Raw genomic sequence first — 26704 nt, 5'->3', positions numbered from 1 at the left:
CGCCCATATTTTCAGAAATATGATACAGATATGTGTTTATTGATTCTTAATTTTTTGAATGTAAAATTTTGATTTTAATGTATTTTATAAGTTTGTATTTTCAAGAAAATGAGAAATTATTGAATCTTTTGATACTTCATAACATTTTAATAAGTTGAACAGTCTTATGCTTATTATTAAAGTTTAATTTTTTTAAAAAATTTCATGCAAATTGTTTTTAAATAATTAGTTCTCATTTTGGCAAAAATCTACTATTTTTAAACAAACTCTATAACTAACAAAAAAATATATAATGGTTAATACTTCTACAAAATTACAAAAGATAGTCTAAAGTTTATAAATCTTATAAAAAATTTATATATTTGTTTAATTTTATTAAAATCATGAAAAATACTATAAATGATTAACTAGTAATAATTATTTTTCGCTTTGTTTTGTTCTGCACAGTTAAAAAATAACCTTGGTGTGGGTTAAGCAATTTTTGAAATATCTATCTCTAATACAGCATACTTATAAACAACATTCACAAAGCTATTACCAATTACTTTTTATATTAAAATGTGGCAAATTTTAGATATTTTTTGTCTACACACAAAATGTAAAATGTACTAAGAATGATTTCTTGTAATGTAAATAAATAAACCTGTAATAATAATAAACTTGTATGAATAATAGTAAATAAACTTGTTAATGTAAATAAATAAACCTGTAAAAAAATAAAACTTGTTAAAAATTTTATACATTTTGTGAGTCCTATAATTAACCACCCTCAATAGATATTTTAAAAATTGTTTCTAAAAGTGAAAAAAAATCACATTAAGGGTTAGCAATTAATATTTAAGTAAAGTTTTAATTTAATAAAAACATTGTTATAATCAAACAAATTACAATTGAGAAAGGCTGGACTGAAAGCAGCAAAAAATATTTGATTTCCTGATGAAACAGAATGGAGTTCAAAACATAATTATTATAAATTTATCTAAATTTCAAAAAGCAATAAAACTAGATGGGTTTTTTTTTTATCCCATTTTCCTTGCAGATTTTGATAGTGATTTTGCTTCACTTAAATATTAATTTGCTGCCTTTAATGTATATACTTTTATAATTTTATTTTCGAGAAGGATTCTTAAAACTATTTAGATATATATTAGAAGCGATAATTATGGAACACCTGTAAACATAGTCTGATTTTTTTTTCAAACTTATTATTTGACATATTTTTTTAAAATTTATAATATGCATTTTGTAGAAATTGGAACGGAAATTACTTTAACGTCTAGGAGAGACTTATAATCAAAAAGTTATATATAAAGTTCAGCATTTCTGTCTCATTTAATAGTACTAAGCTGTTGACTTTAAATTCGCTAACATGGATGATTTCAAGGAAAAAAGAGATCCGGTATACATTAAGACTGGGGAAAAAAATTCATAAAATTCATCCACTTGATATATTTTTTAGATGTGTTATCTCCGTAACTATCACATTTATTCTTGTTCTTACAATTTCAATTTTTAAAGTATACTTTAATTAATTTTTTAGTGCTAAATCTTATTTCCTCATGTATTTTTTAGGGATGGATACCACAATATCTAATAGACCAAACTTTATCTACTGTTATGTTTGAATATATCCAGTCCTTAAGAAAATATACTTCAACTTAACTATAATTTCTTAATCATTACTGTGTTTAAATGATACTCATTTCTTAAATCCTAAACAAATGTTTAGATGCTTTTTATCTTGACATTTCATAATGCTGATATCATTTTTAACGCTATATGATTTAGAGTCATTTTTCAGTTTTATAATGTACATAATTACACTTGGGGCTTATGGTTGTATTCGAATCCATGTTTTCAAAATTGTATTTTATTTATAATGATACTATTTTATGTATGCCGTGGCTTCTGTTAATTACATATTCATTGATTTTATTTTTTATTTAAATCTTTCTAATGCATTGAAAATTACAAATTTTTTTAACATTGATGCTAGTCGGTGCTTTTGAATTTTTGCAAATGGACTATGAAAAATTTTCATGTTATTCTTATTGTTTTTATCTATTATCAATCTATTTTATGAATAATTTAAAAAAAAATTGAATTTGGTTAACAGAAATTATTTACATTTTTAAGTTGATAGACGAAGTTTAAAAATTTCTAGATACCTATTGCATACTATCCTAGGTCTCAAATAAATTTATGAGGTTTATAATCACCATTCCCAAATAAATGAAAAAAATGGTAAAAACTGAAAATAAAATTTTTTAGATGCTATAGTGATCTTTTGCTTTGAATTTGTCTGCTTGTAAAGAGAAGGCTTTATTTTTTGTTATTTTTATAAATATTTTCAATAAAATAAATTAATTCAAAGTTACATGAATTTATCACATCATTCACTAATAAGTTTTATTCCATAATTGTTTTCTTTTTGTCATTATACTGTGTGTTTAATTTCTGAATTCTTAATTAGACAATTTGTATTTTATACATATGTGCCATTGTTTAATTTATAATTCATAATTATGTATGTCATGTTACATATAGTCAATTTTTTATCATGATTGTCATATATATATATAAACGGCAGAGTGGTAGCGCTTTGCTCTTCCGTGCCACAAGTCTTGGGTTTGTTCCTTGAGCCGGGCAAGGTTGACTCAGCCTTTACCAAGCATGCTTGGACACTAAGCACTGGGAGTTCCGTATTCGGCTGACCACCTGATCGGAGCATCTGCTCTTGCACCTCAGAGCCCAAGGTCAAGAAAACTAAGATGGGCATAGTAAGCCTTCTGTCGTGCCACTGAGTTTAGTTTATATATGTAAACTTAACTGCCAATTTACTTTACCATACACCATTTCATATAATAAATTAGTTTTTATTTTATGTAAAATTTTAGCGTTAACTTATTTTATATGGATTATGTCTAGTCAATTTTAAATCGAAAAAAACATTTAAACGTATGTGTAGTTTATTAAGTTTTTAGTGTAACATATTTTCTCAATGAAAGCTTGGGGCTTTTACTGCATATATTTACTGCTTAATAAAACTTTTCGAAGTTTAAAGAACATTCAAAGTGTTTTTGTATGGCTAGAAGTCCTTGTTTTAAAGAGCTTAATATACTGTTTCTGTGAAGTGCAACAAGAGCCTTATTTTTACTCTATTATAAATTATACATTTCTTATTATACTGTTATTAAATTCATTATCTTAGTTCTAAATATTATGGTATTAAAAATGTGAAGTTGCAATTCAAAAGGACTGAACTACAAAATTTTTCATTTCTAAAAAATTGCTGACGTTTACACTATAATAAATTTAAAAACACATTTACCTTCTTTCATTATTTTTGTGTAGCTTAGAAAAAGTGGAGAGTAATGCTCAAAGGATTAACTCTTTACCTGCCATTTTCTTAGCACTTAACTATTTTGAATAATAAGCTTTTTATTAATATTTATTGTTCCTCATTACAAAATATTTTTATATGAGGTATATTTTGTATCAAGGGGTTTTTGCTGTGTACTATAACTGTCAGAAAAATATAATTTTCAAAATCATTATCAAAATTTTTGTTACTTCATCCTGTCTGAACATTTATAAAAGACCCAATAATAAGTTTTAAAATCAACAAAATGGTAAACATTAGAAAAATTATTTTAAAAATATCATTATTTTCATTGTTTAGTTTATAATAGACACATCTGTATGCTGAATACTTTTGCTATGTTTTATAAATATATGGTGATTTTTTTTTTGTATTAAGATGAAATAAAACGTGACTTTAGACTACTTTAAATTGAATTATGGTGTCATTTTAAGCTCTTGCTGAGTAAATTAAAACCATTACCTGCAATGTAACAGCTCAATTATTCATTTATTTTATTTAACCATACTTGCTTCAATGATTATACTTCCAAAATAAAAAATTCTTGGAAGTCTTAATCTATAAAGTGTAGCAAATATATATTGAGACTTCCAACTTGTAATACATTATAGGTTTCATTTTATGGTGCTTTCTGTATATCTGTTTGTAAATTATGCTGTATGGATGTCATGTTTTTTTTTTAATCAAATGTAGTATTTTCTAATCAGTTTTGATTTGCTCATTAAACAATTTTATTTTTGAGTGTATAATTTGATTGAATCAAATATCTCATTTTAATTCAAAGCAAATACCTTAGTTCACCTAATACATTACTTTACTCATCCAATTTTGATACATAGATATTTTTGTATATACTCCAGGATAAAATTTCAAGCCACATCCTGCACCATGAGACACTACACCAATAAGAGTTGATACTCCATTTTTATCTGTTTGAATCAGTGGTCCACCAGAATCATTCTAAAATTTAATGTAAATTACATTAAATTCATGATTTCAATATCTTCTATTCTATTATATTTATTATGTTTACAGTGAAATAGAAAGGGAATACCCTGACTAACTTTTGATCTAATTATTGGATTTTACATCATAGGACTCAATCTTAAGGGTTTCAGGAACTAAGCTAAAATACTTTGATTAATTTGGGTAGGCCATATTATGAGTTTTAAATATCTACTATGATGTTTCAAAGGCTTTAATCACTTTGATAGAGGGACATTGTGTGACCCTTGAGTATTTTTACCAGTGGGTTTTTAAAAATTTAAACTAATTCTTTATGAGGTATAGAATTCAAAATTTCTTAGAATAATTCAACACATATTATTGATGTTTATATATGTTTTTCTTATTTATAACATGATATATATATATATATATATATATATATATATATATATATATATATATTGCTGTTATTTTCTGAAAGAAAAAATTGTTTCAGCTCTGTTGTTATTCCACTTTGAAAAGAGGAAATACACTAAGATGTGCACTTTCTAAAATTAAAATTAACAAAAAACCATCATATTTTCTCCCCCCCCCTATTTTAATAAAATTTAAGCAGATCTAGTGAATTCAAAGTGCACAAAAGGTGTTCTGGTTAAAAATATACAATACCTGACAAGAATCTTTTCCTGTTATACCCGCACAAATCATTGTTTCCGTCACTTCATCTATATTATCATAAGGATCATCATCATAGGCACTCTTACACAAGTCACGGTCAATTAGAGGAACTAATACTTTCTTCAACGTGTCTGAATTTTTGCCATCTAGAAGTTAGAAAGGAAATAAGACAGACATATTTTGTTTCAATCGAGAAAAAAAAAAAAAACGTACACTTTAGAAAGGATTAACTAAAAGTAATATTTTCAAAATATGTTAACACATTGGTTTGCAATTTGAAAGTAATGTACTTTCTTAAGTGGTATTTTAGTACTAAAATTGAATTAAAAATTCTTGCTAATTAGATGCATCCTTAATTATTGATTGCAATTTAATTCATTATATTTAGCAAAATATTAGCATAACATCCTTCATTTTCTACCTAAAATTTTTAATTTTTTATATTGATTTTAAAGAAATTTTACAAAGTAGAAGGAAGATTCATATTTAACAACTGTTAAAGATTAGTTTTACAAAAAGAATTTAAAAATATCGTTGACCCTATATTATTTGTTATAAGGTCACCAATAAAAGCAGAAAAATAGATTTTTCGCTTCCCCTCCTGTCTTTTTATGTGTGTCCACATCTTTGTAAAGCATTTCACAATTTTATGTAAAGCATTCTGCAAATAATCTATCTAATTAAAAACTTGTTTCTTAATTTTTTTTTTCTGTTTAAAACTTACAAAATGTTTTTCTCACTTTTAAGTTTTGTCTTATTAATATCTTATATTGCCTGCAAATTTTAGAATTCAATCCTGTAACAACTATATTGAATACGTAATGCTGAGTAGGCTAAAGTCAGCTGTTCAGAAGCACATTAAGAAACAGTTCATTATAGGGAAGCGCTCTTGACATCGTGTGACATTTGTGGGCATGGGTTTCCACGAAATTTCAATCCTCATGATGTGCCATAACTCCCCTAGAAGTGTGCAACAATATTTATGCAACTCCTTGTTGTATATAACATTTTTGAACTTGTACAATTTGACAAAAAAACTAAAATGTCATTTTAAAAAAAACTGGAGCTTGGCAAGAGAAGAGGACTGCAGATTTGAGATCAGTGATACAAAAGTATCAAAGTCTAAGATTTATTATCATTTTTACTTTAACCTTTTATAAGGCTGAGGGAAGTATACTTCCCACCAACTTCATTAATTTTTAGATGCTAATGTGCAGCTATTTTTTCTATCTATGATTTGAGTGACCCTCAGATCATTGTTAAATATTAAAAAAAAATGAAGAAGAACTTAGTTTCTATAAATGTGGGTAACAAAAAAGGTTAGTGTGGGATCAAGAGAAAAGCCAACACTTGGGAGCTATTTTCTCTTGTGTGTTATGCATTAGTTCAATTGATAATTTCTCATCAAGTTTATTTCTTGTTAAAAATACAGAATTTATAAACTTGGTTATTTATAAGCCCGAAACAAGGTGGACAATTCCTTATGGTAGGTAACATTTTGAGAAACTTTCTCCTCCAAAAAAGTACCTTTACTTAAAAATCAATATTAGGTGATAAGCATAATGAATTTTTCAATTTTTATAAATCAATCTCAATCCCACAAATATTTTAATGCAACATTACTAAAAAAATCGCCTTATGCATGGTTAAATAGAGTCTTAATTTGAATTTTTATAGTTCTGATGTGGTGTGAAATATAATCAAAATATAAATCAACATTTACTTTCTCTAGTATGTCCCCATCCAATCACTGTTGCATAACCTGTTGGATCATCTTTGTTTTTCGGCAGGCAAATAGTATTTATATATCCTTTAGATCCTGAAATATCAATTGGTTCTTTCGTTTTCAGTAAGGCTATGTCATTGTTAAAAGTATCATCATCATATTTATCATGAATTACAAGTTTGGAAATCTGGAAAACAAACAAGAAACACTTATAAATGAAGAGGAATTTAAAAGTTTTCCGATCGTGATACCTTCAAATAAAGTTACAATCATGGTAAATATTTTTCCATACAGCGTTTAATTGTATTTTTTAATATGATAAATTAGTTTTTCCTCTATGTTTGATAGCAAACACAAGTTATGAAAAGTTTAGGGTAACAAGGTATTAAAAAGAGTTGAAAAAACCTCAAAATTTTTACATGCCTTGCTAAGCATATTCATGCCAAACATGAAACTTTTCCATGCTCAAGCTTATTTTTGAAATGCACATTTATGAAAACATATAACTGTTATTAATCTGTTGAAAAGAAAAAAAAAAGATGTGACCAATACATATCTATACCGACATTTTAAATTTTAAGTATGGATCAGAAACATTTAATATTTTAAACAAGGAATTGTAAAAAAAATAATTTTACACCCCTCTTATGTGACATTTTTTCGCACCATTTGATATCCATTGCGTAAAATTTTGAGGATATTTTACGATATTTCTGATTGAATCTGTACGTGCCTATCAAGTTTAGGTACTTTTAAAAAATGTCGATATCTTGGTTCAAATATGATGAAATTTAATGACCAAACAGATGTTGCACTTTTTTTCTTTTGTAACAGCAACATTTTCACATAAAAATAGGAAAATCAAAAAACTAAATAGTTTTTAAAATTTTTTGGTGTTAAATAAATGTGAAATTGTCAGAAAATTTTCTCATTAAAATCAATTTGTTAATATTTTTAATGTTTTATTTATTAATTTTTTTAAAACAAAATTTAGCATCTTAATATTAAAAAAAAATTTTCACTCGACAATATTTAATGTCAATTTGATTTTAGTTTTCCAGTACTTGGGATCCAAATATCTGCTGTTATTTTTGTCTCTCAATTTACTAGTATAATAAATATTCTTTAAATTTAACATTAGTTCAATTTAAGAAATTTTTTAAAAGGTATCTGTATTTCTCTAATTTTGTTAAGCTTACTTTGTATTTTTTGACTGTGGAATCTCTTTCTCTAGATAATTTATGAAGTCCGACTAAAACTTCGTACCTCCTTGCAATAGAACTGCAAAAATAAATTTTAAAAATAATATAACAGATAATTAGTGTGAATAACTTCAAATTTATATTTATACTTATCTTACTAGTCTAAACAATGAGCTGCTGTTACGATCCAGTTTTCATTCAGTATTGCAGCCCCACAAACATGTTCAAATCCAAATTCATCAAGTTCTCTCAACGACACCTTAAATAAAATGAGAATAAAATACATTATACGCTATGATACAGCATACAACTGCACAGCTAGAAACTACAATTTGTTATTTGATATTGATCTAATTGAAGACAATACCAAGTATAGCTCTATAACAGCATTCTTCATTGGTGACATGGCGTAGCACTACTCCCCGAATTTACAAATAATTTTAATTCGCATATTGCACACACAGACTAACATAACAATCTATTAGGACTGCGGTATGCGAGTAACCTTTAGGGGTCGCTGCCAAGGAACTAATATTTTGCTAACTTCAGTGAGAAGAGCAGCCCAGAAACGAGCGGTACAACCGGGACGCATGGGTCGTCATTCTAACAGAGATTTACAACTCCAATTAGTCAATACAAGGATTAATTACGAGTAAATCACTTTGTATATAGCTTTCGTACTTTCAAATCATATATTGTATTTTATCAACTTGTATATATGAAAATATCTCATTTTACCCAGACCAACTTACTTTATAATCTCGTTTTATTCATCGCCACCCCCTTGTATCATTTCACTTTATTGTTTATAAAATACAACCGATCTTATTGATCATATGTCTAGAACTTATGTTAAGCCCAATCCTGCAATTATGACCTGCACTTGTTTTGGTGCCAGGCATCCCCTCTCCTCATTTTATTTCCTCATCACTCATTACTCCTCATAATCGATTAGATATTGTTGTTGTTATTAACGTATGCCTGTTTTAGGCATACGTTCTTGTTTTCCAGTGGCGCCATCTATGGCCAAGAATTCGACTTCTGCCACACCATGCGTCACACCCGATTATAGGGCGGACCCATTCATGCATCCATTCATTCATCCACAGATCGTAATTTTGACCTGAATCAGAGAACGATCGATCTCCAATCCAGTACCCCCAGAGATATTGATTTGTTATGGGAACATGGAGGACTTTTGCGACTCGACAGATTTAACTTGCAACAGTCACTTTACTACACGGGGAGTCTTCGGCCGGCTGGGTTCGAACCCACGAACTCTCGGACATGGGCCCAGCCCCTTACCGACCAAGCTATCCCGGCCCAATCGATTAGATATTTTCGATTAATCAGTTAATGCCGCTAGGCGGCAGCGTACTAAGATTCGTTTTATTTCCAATGTTCCAACGTACAGTCGTCAAAAAAAAAAAAAATTAATGAAGATATCACCCTGAATAACTTTCGTTCTAATGATCGGATTTTCACGAACTAAGTGTCAATCTTAATGTTTCTTGGGGGTGACCTCAAATATGCTAATTAATAAGTGCTAACTATTAATTAAGTTACGAAATCAGACACAAAAACGTACTTTCTCTGAATAAACATGCATGCTTTTTTACATATTTGGAATCCTTGCCTTTAAAATAGGGGGGGGAGACAAAATTTCGAAATATTGGGTCACAATAAAGATTTATATATATGGCGAAAGTTAAAAATAATGCCGAATTACCTCGCCATAGAAAGTGAAATAATTGAAAACAACCATAAGGAAACTGAATGAATGACAAGTCGACAGGACAACAAAACATTGTGTGTCTCTGTTGCTAAGCAACCAAGTCGAGAATTTTTAGATCTACTTTCTGGGCAAAGGAAACAGCTCTCTTTTTAATTCTTTGAAAATAAAATTTGAATCGATTAATAAATTATTTATGATTTTCCAAGGTTTTAAAATCTTGAACATTGAACTTATTATCTTAAATTTTTTTAAAGCTGTTTTAACGTTATTTGCATAAAAATTTTGTACTAAATGCAAATTTACATAAGTTGTTGCTTTTACACCTCAGTTCGAGTTTTTTAGGAAAGGGAAAGAAAAGAGAAAAAAAAAGATCATGCAAAAAATTTGGAGGGCCAGATAAAGATAGCGATTCTGATGCGCATTCAGAAGGTTTTATAAAATTCATAGTTTTTTTTCTCGATAAAATTGAAAAAACTTAGGAAATGTTAAGTGGCATTTTAAAAACATTTTGATACATATTTTGATATACATTTTGATATATATATAGCAACCTTTCAATTTATTTGTTTTGTGACATTAACTTTTTTCATTTCAGTACCATTTCTTTATGTTATTAAGCGGGGGCAGAAAACAACAAATAACCTTTTAAACGGGGAAGTATAACATTAGTTTAATATAAAATGATTTGGTTCCATTAAATTTTATTCGTATAAGCGGGTTATTCGATTATCCGAGGGGCGATTAAGTAGGGACGACTGTAATATGTAATAACTGCACAACATTTCGTAAACCTAGCTTAAATATTTATGGAGATATGGAGATTTTTGTTAAAAAAAATTACTTTTTTTTACTTATGTTTACTTACTATAATTGCAGAAATATTCATTAAAATAAACTCCTGTTTGTGAAAATTGCGACACCATGAAGGAATCGTCATAATTGAATGAAATTTAATACACAGTTGAGTGGTAGTGGTACAAATAAATGATTAAGCTTTCAAAGCAAACAAACAATAACAAGAGATCGAAATCAGTATTTTGTGTAGCCACCACGCTCTGCAATAAGTGCTGCTACACGACGTGGCATGGAGTCAAGCAAAATTTGAACGGCTGTCTGAGGAAGAGAATTCCATACTGTTTGCTTGCGCACCCAAAGTTCGTCTGTAGAAGCAACAGGACGAGGATTACGAGCGAGACGCCGACCAAGGAAATTCCATACATGTTAAATCGGCGACATATCCGGGGAATACGCCGGCCAAGGAAGAAGTTGTACCTGTCGCGATGCAAGGAAGGATTGAACAGTCCTAGCAATATGAGGGCGGGCATTGTCTTGTTGAAATACAGCACCTGGCAAGGCTTGAAGGAAGGGAACAGCTTGGGGCTGTAAAACTTCTCTGATGCAAAGTTTGTTGTTCAGATTACCCACAATTCGTAGCAATTGAGATCGTCCATGATATGCCATGGCATCCCAGACCATAACTCCGGGTGTTCGTCCACTGTGGCGTTCGATAATGCACTCCGGAAGATGGCGTTCACCGGCATAGCATCTGACACGAATGCGGCCATCATGGTACCACAAATTGAAGCGAGATTCGTCGGAAAACACTACACGATGCCAATCAGCAAGCCAGTCCCTATACTGGTCGGCCCATTGCAGCCGCAGGCGGCGAAGGTTTAGCGTGAGGGGATCCTGTATAAATGAGTCCTTGCGCGCAGTCCACGCTGCAGCAGACGTCTACGAATTGATTAAGCACACAATGAAACACCTGTAGCTATTGACCACTGTGCTGCCAGTTGTCTAGAGGGAGCCGTACGGTCCGTTAGAACAATGCCGAATAGGTGTCTATCATAGCGAGCTGACGTGACATTTCGGAGTCCACTCCCGGATTTCCGAGTTGTCCGACATTCGTCCATCCACTGATTTCAAACACGCATCACTGTGCTGCACTGCTGCGCTGCACACGAGCGGCTACTGCACGATAAGATAATCCAGCTTCACGAAGGCCGATGATTCTCCCCCGTTTAAGCTCTGTAAGCTGTTGAAATATCGCTCTCTTTCGTCGAATAGGCATAAGTAATGACTAAGCTAACGTTTACCACTAGCAGATAACCACCGATAACCATACTCGCTTGGCTACAGCCGTCTATTTATTCGGATCCATCCGCCGTTCAGAGGGCGCTACTCAGCATACGCATGCGCTAAGGGTCTGAAATTCTAATCATTTGCATATCAAGCTCTACTTTGCATTTCCTGAAAATTTCAGCTCACTCGCGTAAGTCTTTCATGGTGTTGCAATTTTCGCAAACATGAGTTTAAAAAAAAGAATTAAGAGTTATAAGTACTTTTTGTCAGTTTGGAAAGAAAGATTTGAATGGTAAGGGGTATTCCACAAACTTAATTTTGTATCATAAAATAAAACTTCATAACTAATGATAATGCCCTAAAATGATTGTCCGAACAACAAAATGTGACGGTATTAAGAAATAAAACATGAGGAATAAAACACAATTTTATAGGGTGTGGTTCTATATAAATCCGATGTCATTTTTAATAAATCTTGTTAAATAACACAAAATGAAATTTGTAGTAAATCCCTTACCATTTCAAAGCTTTCTTTCCAATTTGACAAAAACTACTTAGAAAATTACAAAATACTTTTTAAATTTTCAAGATACTTTAATCGGACTTTTCTCATAAGTTATCAAATACGATTCAAAACAAAATTATGAAAAAGTTTTTTATAAATGTTTTTGGCATATGCGCAAAATGAAAGGATTACTTTAGATACTTATATCATGCGCAATTTTTAACGATTACTTTAAAAATTTTAAAATGTTATTAAAAATTACTCTAAGAATTTTGTTTAATTTAAATGAATATTTCTGCAGTTATAGTAAGAAAACGTAGATAAAAAAAAGTTTTTTAAAAAATGTTCATTTCATCTTGAATATTTGAATATTTAAACTAGGTTTACAAAATTTCGTGCAGTTATTTCATACGACAATCAACGTAGTTGACATGAGTTACTAGCTCATTGCTGTATTTTTTAGCAGGTCAGGTGAATTTGGGGGCCAAGACATGATTTGAAAGTCACTGGAATGTTCCTCGAACCAATCCATGACGATTCGACTCTTATGACATGGTGCATTATCCTGTTGGTAAACACCAACCCCAAACCAAAAACTGTTGCCATGAATGGGTGAACCTGGTCTGCAACTATGTTCAAGTAGCTTACAGACATCAGGGATTGTTCTATGAGGATTATGGGTCCTAATGTGCCCCATAAAAACATTGTTCCTGGGCGAGAAAACATGAAAACCTGGGCGATCCCATTGTTATAGATGGAGGGTGATCATAATGTAATGGCTCTTCGGTGTACAGTATCGGTGTACGGTATACAGTTCGGTATATATATATATATATATATATATATATATATATATATATATATATATATATATATATATATATATATATATATATATATATATATATATATATATATATATATATATATAACATCAGGTACCTGTTTGTGACTTGGAGTGATCCTGTTTATTATGCTTTAATGGGGAATTCTGTAATAACCGCCTTTAATGTATATTTTAGGATCCTTGTCAGAGAGGCTTTTCAAAAAGTACACGCATCTGGTTCTCAAAATAGTGAAACTAGGAAAAAAAGCAAAACATTATGCAAATCTAACGAATCACTATTGATGAATATGAATGAGAACATCGAAACCTATTTGATTGTCAAAAGATACGGAAGTTGTAAGGCAATTATTCGAAACATCAAGTTTCATCAGACAATAAAACTGGTCTTTAGTTTTTCATTCCACCCTAAAATATTTTTGACCCCTAATTGTGAACCTTGACTTCATTTTTGACAAGTTTTCTAAAAATATCTATAGAGGGTGGTGATTTCAGAACAACCCATACATAAATCTTGTTTTTGTAATTTTTACAGTTCAAAATGTAAAGAATGAATAGAAATCACTTACCATCCAAGGAAATTCCCCTGGGACCGCATCAGTTCCACCTACTATACGATCATAAGAGTCTGATGCAGCAATACTTTTGCCGCAGTTTTTGGCAGTTGCATTCAGGAATGAAGAGGCAGCAATGCCTGGGATGAAAAATAATAATTATCTCATTATTCAAATTTGACAGTCAGTTGAATATCTAAAATTTTTAATAGTTTTAATACTTACCGATTATTGTTGTTAATGTCAAAAGAACTAATTGCGATTGTTGGCATCTGAAAAAATTAAAAGAGCAGAATTAAACAATATTAATTTTTTTTTTTAAAAAAACTTAAAGTGGAAATAATATCTTACAACCACAATTTGTCTTTATACATGAACATTTTTTAGGTTATATTGTAAAACCCAAAAATTATGCAACAGCAATCTGCAATGGTATAATTTCAACGCCAATAGATTGATTACAACTATTTATGACAATTCCAACATCTGCTCAGTTTTATTATCTCGTATTAAAAAAAGAAAACATACAAACTTTTTAAAAAACAAATAATGTCATATGTAGGAATACATAACCTTTAATCAGTTATAATGTTTTAAACTGTTATCATTATTGTTATCGTAGTTACCATACTGGTATTAAGGGAACTGATCTCTTATATCAAACACACAATGAAAGCTGTGTGAATTAATTCTTATACTTGACAGGAATCAGCAGAAAATAAACAACAATTTTTCTCTGCATGTTTTTAATGCAATAATTCCCACATAAAGTTAATAGAAATTAAGCCGGAAATTGCGTAATTCTTGAAGATGTATAGTTTGTTAAAAATTTGAGAAGTACTTTTATTCACGTAAACTTTTGCAGAAATTTTACAAAACTTTTTAACAACTTTTTTCATAGAAAAAAAATTAGCTTTTTTTTGAAATCTGATTTGAATTGTTGTGTTGAATGAAAAAAAAAATAAAAATATAAATTTGTGAATATTTTTTAATAACTCTTTCTTCTTTAAAAATCTTTATATATTTTTCCTTCTCTCTATATTTTGTAATTTTTATATATATATATATATATATATATATATATATATATATATATATATATATATATATATATATATATATATACTATGAATTGACAAGATTTTTTAATTAATACTATTCAAAAAACAACGAAAACAACGTTTTTTAAATTTTCACATTTAAAAAATATTGTTTTAATAATTAATGCTCATTTTTTTGAAAAAATGGTATAGTTCGGATAAACAGAGCAAATAAAAAAAGTGCTGAGTTTTTAAATCGAAATTTGAACTTGATCGTAATATCTTGTATTATAAATGAAAGTATGGTTTTAAACAAAAATCATTAAACGAATTTTATAAGTAAAAATTGATTATTCAAATGATTTATTTTTAAAAATGAGTTATTACAGCATTTTTAAAAATAATAAGTTCTTATAGTGAAAACTAACGTTCTTTAACTATAGAAAACTTTACTTTGACCAACCTTTGAAAGCTTGAGTTCATCAGTAACTTAAACTCAATAATTAAGTTTTTATTATTATTCTCATTTTTCATTTTTATTGACTTTTATCCTTTTGAAGTGTTCATATAAAATTTTACAAAACCCATTATCAATAGTTGCAAAAATGATTGATATATTTATTTCTATAAAGTTTGAATTTTCATGTAAATCTTCTCAAATCTTTCAGGGTATATTACTTTTATGGTTTCAAAATACTAAAAAAATGATGTAGGGTAAACTAACCAGTGAAGGAGCACTTAAGCTTCTCTTGCCTTTTAAAAAATCATATTAATTTCAAAATTCGTAATTTCAGTTAAATGACAGTGTCAATATATTTGTTACTAATTGCAAATTATGTAAAAAAAATTGCAGAGAGCTTACATAATATTGTTTTAAAGTTTTGGCGGTTCAAATAACAAGTAGAAAGAAGACCAAGTGAAGGAACAGCTCTTACCAGTGAATGAACACCCAGTAAAGGAACACTTAATTTTGATCATTTTTTAATGCTCTTGATGAATTTAAAAGTCATACAAATATTTAAAAACAAGCCTATTCTTGAAATTATAACATATAAATACTTGGAAAATGTTAACTCTTTTTTGTAATCATGAATTGAAAATTAAAGTGTCAACATATTAACACATACTGCTCATTTACTGGGAAATCTATGTCCAGTAAAGGAACATGCCTGTTCTCTCACTGGTTAGAAGTTGTTTTTCGTATTTTTAACATACTTTTGATGCGGAGCATCACTAAAGGTACAAGAAAATTAAGGTTTATCTTTTATTTTCATTAACTTTGGAAAAAACCCAGTAAAGGAACACTTGTTCCTTCACTGGTTTTTCATCGTTTGGTAATCCTGTGAATAAACTCCCCCTTATCTCAGTACTTTATTATGCTTTGATGCTGAAAAAAAATAATAAAACGTAACTTCAATAACTATATTTTGAATTCTCTCTTTTTCACAGCGAGAAAAATAAAACTATTGCATGCAATTAATTCCACTTCAAACATATAAATACAAACACTCACCTTATAATTTTTTCAAAGAAACAAGGTGTTGCAGAGATAACAAATTCAAAATTTTTTTTCCAGGGAAGTGTATTTGACTAGGTAATCCAAAACATTGCTAGATGACTTCCTATTGCTTGGCAGTAAGCTATTGTTACCAATCAATCTAAAGAAAAACTTTCAAATTCTTATTTTTAATCAATATATATGAAATGTTCCTTCACTGGGTAGTGTTCCTTCACTGGTTGGTTTACCCTATTCATATAAACCAAAACTGCATTATAATTTTAAAAAGTTTTAAAGCCATGGAAAAAATTTTAAATTATAAAAAAAAATTCTGTTATTTTTCAGCAAAAACTTTTTTTTTTTCGAAAACGGGTGTTTTGTTATGATTTACATAGACCATTTAATCGTACTAAATTAATCGAGTCCCGTCGTCACAGTCTTAAATATTTATTTTTAGAATTCTCGTTGAAAGCGGAATAAAATAAATTATGCATACTAAATTCCGCAAATATTTATTGAAAGAAAAATGAATGTTAAAAAGGAAAGATGAGCACTTACATGCCATTTAATTGTTCTAAAATTTATTATAGTAGACAAAAATTTTACAATTGGTCGATGTATTCTTTTTTTCAAGAGGTAACTAGAATAATAAAAAGTAAAAATCTTTGGGATAACTCGAATGAAGCCAAGGTACCGAATCTAAGTACCAAAGTAGTATTACATACAGAAAGGAGTGACCATGTTGAGAACCCTAGCCTATATTTAGAGCCCCCGCAACTAGTATGGGGACCCTTTAAAATTATGCAAACAAAACCTTTAAATTTTTTATTCAGAGTCTTCACAAGATGGACACACAAAAAAACTTTTTTTCTTCTTTTTTTTATTTGACCACAAAGCTTTTAATGAACCCAGTACACGGAGCACATTGCACTGTATCATGTCAAAAATTTAAAATTGTAGATTAAGCCATTTAAAAATAAAGAACTCACCTTTATTATTTTATTAAGGATAAATATTTAAAGCGGCATCACTTTAAATATAATAAAAAGCATGGTTATGTAACAAATTTATGACAATTTTTGTTCCTCACAATACCGCTTTGTTGCTTTTCTACATCGTATTGAATTTAGGAAACGGAATATTCCTATTATTCCTTCACCCCATTTACATTGCTTTAAGAGTATACAGCCATCTAAATTCAAAATTATTAATTAAACATTTTTACAACAGGTCCCACAAATTGATATTTATGCAAAGAAAATAACAAAAATGTTATCAAAATCTGAGGAATGATCTGATGATGATTTAAGATGGCGAGATTAAAAGTATCGAGACCATTTTATTGGCTGGATAAAATTTGGTAATTCTAATAATCACCTACAACTTACATCTCCTAAAAGAGAGAAGACCTTCGTACTGATCGCTTTAAAATTCCGTAGGAATGAACATAAACTGCGCAGAGGGGCTTCAAAATTCCGTAGGACTGAACGTAAACTGCGCATAGGGGGGAATATATATATATCTGGGGCGGCAATATATAGATATATATATAGTGCTGAAATAAAAATAAGAATGAATCTAATTTACACAAAGTAGAAATACATCTACAGAAATTTTTTTAAATTCATATTAATAAGTTATTCTGTTAATTTCTGTAAGTTTCTTGCTGTCAATGGTAACTAACGTTATGCTTAATGATTTGATTCTCGATTTAGTGAATGTGACTTAAATTAGTTTTCTCGTTCAAGACACAAAAATAGTCTCAAAAGAGACTAAATAACCATGTAGTTAGGTCTGATAGTTAGACAGATGTCTGAGAAATAAATTTGGTAATTATGAAAATTCATTTCCGGTTAAGTATCTAAAAAGGCGAAATTTCTGCAATAATAAAAAAAAAATCTGTCTACTGAACATTAAAGAAAAAGTTTTCTTAAGATAACTATTTTAGAATTTTTATTTTCAATTATTTTCACACATATTTTAAAAGAAATATAAATAAATACTTTATTATATCATAAAGTAATAATTTTTTTTAAAAAAAATTCACTTTTAGAAGACTGTATATTTTCTCGAGGAAATTTAAAAAGTAATTTTTTGACTTAGCTTGAAATGAGAGTTTAAAAAAAAGAAGAAAAAAAGGGAAACAGCCCTAAATGCGCGTTTAAAAAAGTAGATATTGCTACATTAAATAAATGGATATGATATTTCTTTTTCGAACTATTGTAATGATCATCGTATTTAAAAACTATCAAATAGAGCTGACTTAAAATGTTCTCAGCGGTGAACGGTTAGAATACCCTTGCCATCGGGCTAACCGTGGCCATATACGTAGCTTTTCTCTCCAAATGCGGATGATTACCATCAAAAAAAGAAAAAAGAGAAAAAAGAGAAAAAAAAGCACATCCAAGAACGCCAGTTTGTCCAAATACTTGATCCAGGAGTTGTTCTGTACGTAATTTATCTTTGATAGTCATAAACTCAGAATTGGTTGTCTGTACAACGCTGGTTATAAAATAAAATGACAATTCTTCTTCACAATGGCATCTCTGCTGTGAATTTTCCGCAAGTAGATTGTTTTTTTTTACGGTGAATTAACTATCTCCACATTAATCACCAATCACGGCTTAAAGTGAGGTATTTATTTGAGAAATAGCACTGCTTTTTTGATTTATTTAACATGAGAAAAATATTAAGTTAGAATTTAGGTAGTATTTAGGATTCAGTTTGCGGTAAATTTGTGATATTTAATGATTAAAGGTAAGTAACGATATTTTGATGCAACCATAAACTTAACTTTTTAAAAAGGTAAGAGTTTAAATACGTTAATCTGTGCAGTATTTAGATGAAATGCTAAAAACAGATAATATCGCACTCTAATATGAAGAATTAACATTACCTTTTTGAAAAGTAACGTATGTCATATTTCAGCAATGGCATAACTTACATAAAAGGGACCAGGTTAGCATTTTAAGTTACCTAAACTCCAAAAAAAAAAAGAAAAAAAAATCATTCTAGAGTAAGTAAAATTAAATACATTTGTTTATAATAAAAATAATATTAGGGGACCGGAAAGTAATGTCGCTTCAGTGCATTCGATATTTGTTATCAAGATTTAATTTTTAATCAATAATGTATTCACCCTCGTAAGCAGCAACCTTTCAATGCCGGATCGAAAAAATGAATTGGTTTTTAAGACTAGCGAATATTTAATGCACCAAAACGACATTACTTTCCGGTCCCCCTAATATTTGCCAATGAGGTCAGAAGCCTACGTTCACAAATATATGGAAATAGATGATAGAAATGACGTAATTTTTCAAATAGTTAAATAGTAAAATTGCTTATTTTTACCAATTTTTTTCCCATATATTTCCAAGGGAAAATTTTATAATTTCTACAATAATATGAAACACATAACATATATGTTAATCAGCGTTGCGAAATGTAAAGTGCTTGTTACTGCTAGTAGCTTGAAAGGATATTTTTAAACAAAAACAATAAACAACAAATACAATTATGTATTTCCAACTTTTTATTGCGTATTCTCTTAAAAATAATCGTCTGGAGTAAAAATTAATCCGCGTTTCCAATACGCTAATGACTTAAGATCATCAATTTCCTTTTGACGGTTATCTAAATATCCTTGAATTGCAAGCAGTTGTTCAGCTGAATACTTGCATTCTTTCCTTTCTTTTTCTTCTCCAAGGAGTGCTACATTTTCTCCTCTTATCATTAGAATGCCTTGAGGAATGTCCCCATAATCATTCCCAAATTGAACACGCAAAAAAGATTCAGACATAACTAAGTTGGCAAATTGGTCAACAGTTCGGAGAGTCCCAACATACATTCTACCATCTCGCAACCAAACGAATATCCTCTTATCAATTTGTTCCAGAAGTGAAGCTGCACCAGGAAGATCCTAAAAAAGTAAAACATATTTGCAAGTGCCCAATTTCTTTCAATTACCAAGAGCTTGATACTTAATATGTGGCTCCATACATATATAACACTAATATTTATATATATTGGGAGTACAAATTAGTTCGGTCGGTTTTTTGTGGTCAAAAATGCATTTATTTCAGAGCAAAATGAATGAACAGATTAATCAAAGTATTGTCCATCGCTGGCTACTACTTTTTCCCACCTTTCAGGCAATTTTCGAATTCCATCTCGAAAAATTGTCTAGTCTTTCAAGGCGATCCAAGTTAGGAGAGAATTTTTGATTTCTTCGAACGAAGTGAACCGGTGACCTGCCAAAACGTGATGCATCCGCCGGAACAACCAGCAATCAGAAGAAGCAATGTCCGGTGAATACGGTGCAGTAAAATATCCCACTTGAGCGTTTCCAAATAATTTTTTACGAGTTTTGCGACATGAGACAGACCATTATCACGCAGAAGAATAACTTTGTCATGTCTTTGCGCGTATTCCGGCAGTTTTTCTCGTATTGCATGGCACAAGCGAATCAATTGTAGCCTACACCGATCGCCCATAATGGAATCGTCAGGTCATAGTATACAACACGACTCACCATTCTTCATTCCCCATTGACCATTCTTGAAACGTCGAAACCATTCCCTACATGATTCATCAGTTGGAGCATTGTCACCATAAACTTCTACAAGCATTCGATTGGCTTCAATTGCACTTTACTTCCAATTAAAGCAGAAACATAAAACCTCCCGCAAATGCTGCTTAGTTACCACAAAATTTGACGTATTCAACAAAGTAAAAAACAGGTTTTTTTTTATGAAACTCAAAGCGATATCAACTGAATAATATTGACTGATGTCTAACCTCTCTGAAACCACCGAAACCAGCTGTCACTATGAAACATTCATAACAGCCAGAGCCATCTTTTGAAAACGGACCGAACTAATTTGTACTCCCAATAGCACGCAAAAATATTTAATTATGGTATAAGTTCAATGTGTATTCTACTTGAATCAAACATACATGTAAAGAGACGTGGTCGCTCAGGGGATAGAGCGCTCGCCTTCCTGCTACCCAGGTTCGAATCCCAGTGATAGTGATGGATACGAATTCTGCTCCCAATTCAAACAGACCACAGTGCTGACGTAAAATATCGTCAGTAGTAGACGAATCATGAATTAGAATAAAATCCAATCGATCTAACCGTGGGAGATTTTCATAGTTTTCTAAAATGTTAATTCCATCAAAAAGTCCTCAACGAAGGCTAGTTTGCCCTCATGCTTGATCCAGGAGCTCCATTGTCTTTTAAGTTGGGTTCAAAACTACAGGATTACTAAGTTTAAAATGCCGCAAACCAAAAATATGGGTTGACTGTTTTAATCCGGTTATAAAGTAAAACACATATTCAAAACGCGATATAGGGAGTTCAACCGAGTAAGAGTTTTTCTATCTATAGCAGCGATATGCTTGTTTTCAATTAATTTTTATTTTAAAGTCATTTCTGTGCTCTTCCTTGCAACGCACCTTCCAATCTCTTTACAACTAGTAATCATCTGTTTTTTCTTCTGGGCCCTTTAATGGCATGGTGCAGGATGATTTTACGACAGTGCTTACCAGTTTTTAAAACCATCCCAAATTGCATTTACCTCTTTTCGTGTGCATAAAAATTGTGAAAAGGTGAAATATTTATAAGTTTGCACTTGGTTCCACCTCCTCGGACTCAGAGTTCATCTCAGCTCGGGAGTAAGAAGAGGAACATCTTCGCGCTTGAAATTAAGACAACTCTTAATGCGCGAAGCCCAAACAGTGACTTACTCAGTCACTTACTTCGCTTTATCATCTGCTATTATACCTTTCGTTTCTCTAGCTAATTACATATATTTTAAATTTAAAAACTGCTGTTTTCCCAGCAAAATGTCTCAAAAGGGACAAACTATTCACTCAAAAGAGAGAAATATAAAAAATAGCGCGAAATATCAAATTTATGAAATATTTATTGTTAAAAAAAGCAGTTAAAGTTTGCAAACTAAATATTTTTGCCATACGATCGCCAAATAGCAACCTTGCTCAGGATTGCTCACATCTTTCTCCCAAAACTAGCGAAATAGTATCGTCGCTTACCACGTGATGAAGGCAGAGCCAAGTGCCAACTCCTGGTGAACGAGCTATAGATTGCAGTTTCCGAACTCACTCTAATTCTAGGATTTTATGCAAATATTTTAAACTACAAAATCAGACACCAAAATCCCTTTTCTCCAGATAAACATGCACTTTCCTCCCGGAAATATAGTCCCAAAAGTTGGTCTAAAGTTGGAGATTTTACCTTTTAAGATGATTAACATTTGTTATTAAGGTAATACTCTTCAATTTGGAAGACTGAAAGGAGTGTCTTTCACACTGTGAAAAAGTCATCAATCCTCAATTCCCTTACGTGGTGTTCATCAAAATCATTGTGAAAAAAGTGTATGTGTAACGATTCAAAGATAGTCTACAAATTTTGTAATCATTTATTTTTTTATGTCTCGTAAGGTGAAAACAAACTCTAATACACTTAAAAAAATTAATGCCACTTCATTTTTAATTTCAGTGTTCTTATACGCCGGCTTATGAATGAAAATTCCATTGTTTACTTAGTTCATTACTAGCTATGAAAATGCTTCCTGAATCGAAGTTTCAACCAAATTTTAATCGGTAGAGTGCACAATAAGCGACATTTTTACCTTAGAATTGTTTTACTTGCAAATTTTAACTTCAAAATGGTGTTTTTTAATTGTAATAAAATTTTAAAAACTGCTATTTATGGTGACTCTTGAAATGTACTACTTTCACTAAATGCACAGTCGTAAATTATACAAGTCTTTTTTTTTTTTGCTGAAATAAACTGTAATGTAAAAAATTGATAAATAAAAAATATACAGTGCAATTATGGTAATTACCACCAACCTATTAATATACTTTTAGAATCTTGGCCAAAAATGAAAAAGAAAATGTACACAAGTTGCAAATATTGATAACTAAATCGGATTGTGTGAAATGTAATTTAATGAGCATTGGACCAGAATCGGTTACGCTGCACCAAACTTATTGAGCTTACTCAAGGTAATGAAACCAACCGATGTAAGAAATTAAATTACGAGTAAACAGAAAAGAAATAACTAGACTACTTTGGGTTTATTTTGAATAAGATAGACCCTGAAAGAAAGTGAATATGGAATTATAACTTTCAGAACCAGTTTATTTGCGGGATTCTAGTGAAAGGCTTTAATAATAATAAATTTTCCCGGAATTTCCTTTTATTCGTGAAATAAACTTTTTATAATTATAATCACATTTACAAACTAGTTTGCTTTTCCCCCTACTACATATTTATTTGTAACTATATGTATACTTTTCCTCTTAAAGTCTAATTCAAAAAATATATGTTAGAAGTGGCAACTATGGAACACCCCGTATTTACAAAAATATTGAGCGTAACCCTTTATATGAAGTATTAAAGAATGAAAAGCTTTAGAAGTTGTAAAAGTTTCAAAGAACAAAAATACAGTGAATATCAGATAGTTATCACAAAAATAGGTCTAATACATTGAACTATGAATTTATTTTTATTCCATTTTACTTCATTTTAGTGACACTGTAAAAATCTAAGAGTTCAATCACATAAGATTTATCCTTAAAACGATAGTTTTATTGTGTGTATGAGAATGCCTACAGTATTACATTTGAAAAGAAATTTTATTTCGTTATTCAAACAATAAATTCCTTAAGTATACTTATTTCCTAATAACACTTTTATGAGTACTTTTTAGCTATATAAAAATCAAACATATTTAATCCTTCCTACGCTTTCATTAAATTTTAACGGAATTTTAAATTATCGAAAATACAACTGAAATCAAATGTTGCGCAGGCACAACTCATTGCATTATAAATTAAATTTGCTAACAGTATCATCCAAACATATATTTATTAAAAAAAGTTATTTGAGGAAATTTTCTAATTTATATGAGATCTAAGAGGTGAAAAACAATTTTTAAAATCAAATTAAGCAATCGCTGGTTTATGGCCAATTTCCTGTTATTCACCAAATGCCAACTTTATGGTATAATTGGTTTAACTCAATGGAGAACAGCAATATTTTATCTTACTTTTAGCAATTAAACTCAATATTTTTTAACTAATTATCTTACATACTATTACCTCAGACCAAGGGTTCCACTTTAAACCATTCATCATTGGATCTCTAAAATTTCACAACTTGATTTGATTAATATTTTCTGATTATTGGAATTGGTTTATTGGAATTACATACATTTGCATCTTGTGTGCTCAATTTAGGCTTATAAACCTTTGTCAACTAGCACAATACAGAATACAATCAAACTGAAGCACAATACAATCTGACAGCGCAATACAGAGAAGGACAGCACGAAGATAAATCCAGGGAAACAGCGGGATTCGAACCCGCTACCTATATACTTTGCACACCGTTTGGTGGGTGATACCGCTCAGCCAAGGAGGCCCCTCTGACTATAGATTAGTGCAACGAGCTCTTTTCGAAGCTTATAGCTCTGTATTTCCTTTCTGACTTTATTTATTTATTTATTAGTACACAAACTAGCAGGCTTGTTTGCTCAATTATATAAGCTGACATTGGTAGTCATGAACCCAAAATTGGGTCGGCTGTTCAACAACGATTATAAAAAGACACTTATACAGCCGCTGTAGCTCATGGGATAGAGCCTCCCAAATGAGGTGACCCATTTATTCCATTTTCTGGAACCTCACAAACAAACATTTTTTTACATGGAAAGTTTAGACTTTACTTGATTGTTTCGAAATGGTTACCGCTTGCTAGTTCTTCAAAGTTTGAAATTCATTTATCTCAGCGTAAAGATACCTACGGAGATGATTGGTATTGCCCTTCCGCTAAAGGCTCTGGAGCGTGGAGATAGAAGGTTTAAATCAAACTGTAACTTTGGAATGTAACTTTGTGTTGTCCTTTTCTAAATTGTGCTATTTGTTTTCCTTCAACTGGGTTTAAAACTCGTTCTTTGTATTAAGCGTACACGCTAAGATATGTTTGAGAATGAACAAATGATTTAAGTCAGCGTGGGGCTTTCCTGACCATCCCTATCTCGCTGATCCACAAAAGGATCTGTAGTGATGAGGTAGCGGGTTCGAATCTCGAAATAACTCAGCATGTATCACAGTGCTGTAATTCTTTGACTTGTATTATATGCTTTTTAATTTGACTAGGGTTCATAATCTGTTGAGCATACGAGCCTAAATACTGATGAATGAATGTGTTGAAGAATAGAATAAAATCGCAGTCAAATGGGTGCTTTCTTGGCTGAAGAATATTGTCTTTTCAATAAAGACTATGTGAAATGAGGAACGTGTTAAATCCCATCTGTTACTCTATACTTTTTATCCTTTTCATACATATATCTTCAAACTTGAGTACTCTAACAAATCATAAAGGTATTTTCACTTGAAGAACAGATAAACCAAAAAGTTATAATAGAACGTGATGAAGATTCAACTAGGGTTATGTTGTGCTACCTCTACGTTTCAGAATATTTGTTGGGAAGACAACACTCTTCGTTCGAACACACACACACACATATTTTTCCTTCTCTCGTTGGGCTGTTTCTTGACTGTTTTTGTGTTACCTGTTTTTTAATTTGAGAGATGTGTAGTAATTAATGAAGACACAGTCAAAAGTGACTTATATTTTTTCGTTTTAATCGAGTGCTGTGGTTAACATTTTAGTTAGTTACCCTCTCTTTTTAAATCCGAGCGCTGAGAGGTTCATTTCTGTTGGCATGCGTTAAAATAAAGTAAAAAAATCTCTTTTACTGCCATGTCCCAGAGTTTTATAAATTTATTTTGTGAAAAAGTATATGATAAATAAGGATTGAAATAATTTTTTTAAAGTTTTTTGACTGAAACTACGCTAAAAGGGCTATTTAAAAATTTGACTCAATTTAATAAAATGGGATAAATGGAGAAAAGGGCTCATATGTTCGTACTGTAGCTTTTTGAAATTAAGAATAGTTGCTCGTAATAAAAAAGAAATAGATGTTAAAAATATAGAATCCACCTTCTCTTGTAAGACTATTTTGTTAAATTTAGTCCAATTCTCAAATGGGCCCCCTCATTGTAGTTTTTTTCTCTCCATAAAATTAAAAAAAAAAAAGTATATATATTAGTTCTTTTTCAACATATATTTTTTCACAAAAGTTTTTCAAAAAAATATGCGATATCACGGCAATGGCCATGATTACGTAGAAAGAGTCAGAGAGCAAATTTCATTTAGAATCGGCTCTAACGACACATAGAACAGTAATAAAATTACACAAATAAGTCGAAACATTTAATTAAATGAGAAAATCAACTTATAAAAATCGAAGGATGAACGAATCTATGTATCAAAAACGTTAAGAACTACAGAATTAACCAGAAGGCGTTAAAAAATCAATAAATTAGTGAATGATAAAATCACCAAAATCGAATCAGTATCTCTTTTACCAGCTGACTCATGTATCCATTAATTCATGAATTCATCGTTTTATTG

At 30.3% G+C, this 26704-nt stretch overlaps 3 protein-coding genes across 7 annotated transcripts in view; 1 reads left to right on the top strand and 2 right to left on the bottom strand.

Annotated features, from left to right (window-relative positions):
• LOC107455314 (stAR-related lipid transfer protein 3) overlaps positions 1-4128 on the top strand; it is a 57466-nt gene extending 53338 nt beyond the window's left edge. For all 3 annotated transcript variants that reach the window (XM_016072827.4, XM_016072825.4, XM_016072828.5), the window contains exon 14: positions 1573-4128. In XM_016072827.4, the coding sequence (XP_015928313.1) occupies positions 1573-1662 (90 nt within the window). In that variant the 3' untranslated portion in view covers positions 1663-4128. The remainder of the gene's footprint in view (positions 1-1572) is intronic.
• Positions 4090-19146, bottom strand: LOC107455312 (U21-ctenitoxin-Pn1a). 3 transcript variants are annotated; one of them, XM_071187549.2, is made up of 8 exons: positions 19091-19146; positions 13882-13928; positions 13672-13796; positions 8095-8195; positions 7934-8015; positions 6732-6921; positions 5000-5154; positions 4090-4342 (listed from the first exon to the last, which is right to left on the bottom strand). In XM_071187549.2, the coding sequence occupies exons 1-8, from the start codon at positions 19129-19131 to the stop codon at positions 4184-4186; spliced, it is 900 nt and encodes a 299-aa protein (XP_071043650.2). In that variant the 5' UTR covers positions 19132-19146; the 3' UTR covers positions 4090-4183. The 3 variants fall into 3 exon arrangements, with proteins under 3 accessions (XP_071043650.2, XP_042899838.2, XP_042899839.2); XM_043043904.3 differs by lacking the exon at positions 19091-19146 and adding an exon at positions 14008-14324; XM_043043905.3 differs by lacking the exons at positions 13672-13796; positions 13882-13928; positions 19091-19146 and adding an exon at positions 8304-8443.
• A 563-nt stretch (positions 19147-19709) lies between these two features.
• On the bottom strand, positions 19710-24494 carry LOC110282185 (U6 snRNA-associated Sm-like protein LSm1). Its single transcript, XM_043043996.2, has 2 exons — positions 24325-24494; positions 19710-20113 (listed from the first exon to the last, which is right to left on the bottom strand). Exons 1-2 carry the CDS (start codon positions 24358-24360, stop codon positions 19742-19744), a joined length of 408 nt encoding a protein of 135 aa, XP_042899930.1. The 5' UTR covers positions 24361-24494; the 3' UTR covers positions 19710-19741.
• Positions 24495-26704: the final 2210 nt, after the last annotated feature.

Source organism: Parasteatoda tepidariorum, chromosome 11 (assembly GCF_982258835.1).
Source record: "Parasteatoda tepidariorum strain Cologne lab strain chromosome 11, Ptep-v5.0, whole genome shotgun sequence".
Lineage (NCBI taxonomy): Eukaryota > Metazoa > Arthropoda > Arachnida > Araneae > Theridiidae > Parasteatoda > Parasteatoda tepidariorum.
Note: the sequence above shows the minus strand (reverse complement) of the source record. Positions and strands in the feature narration are given on the sequence as shown.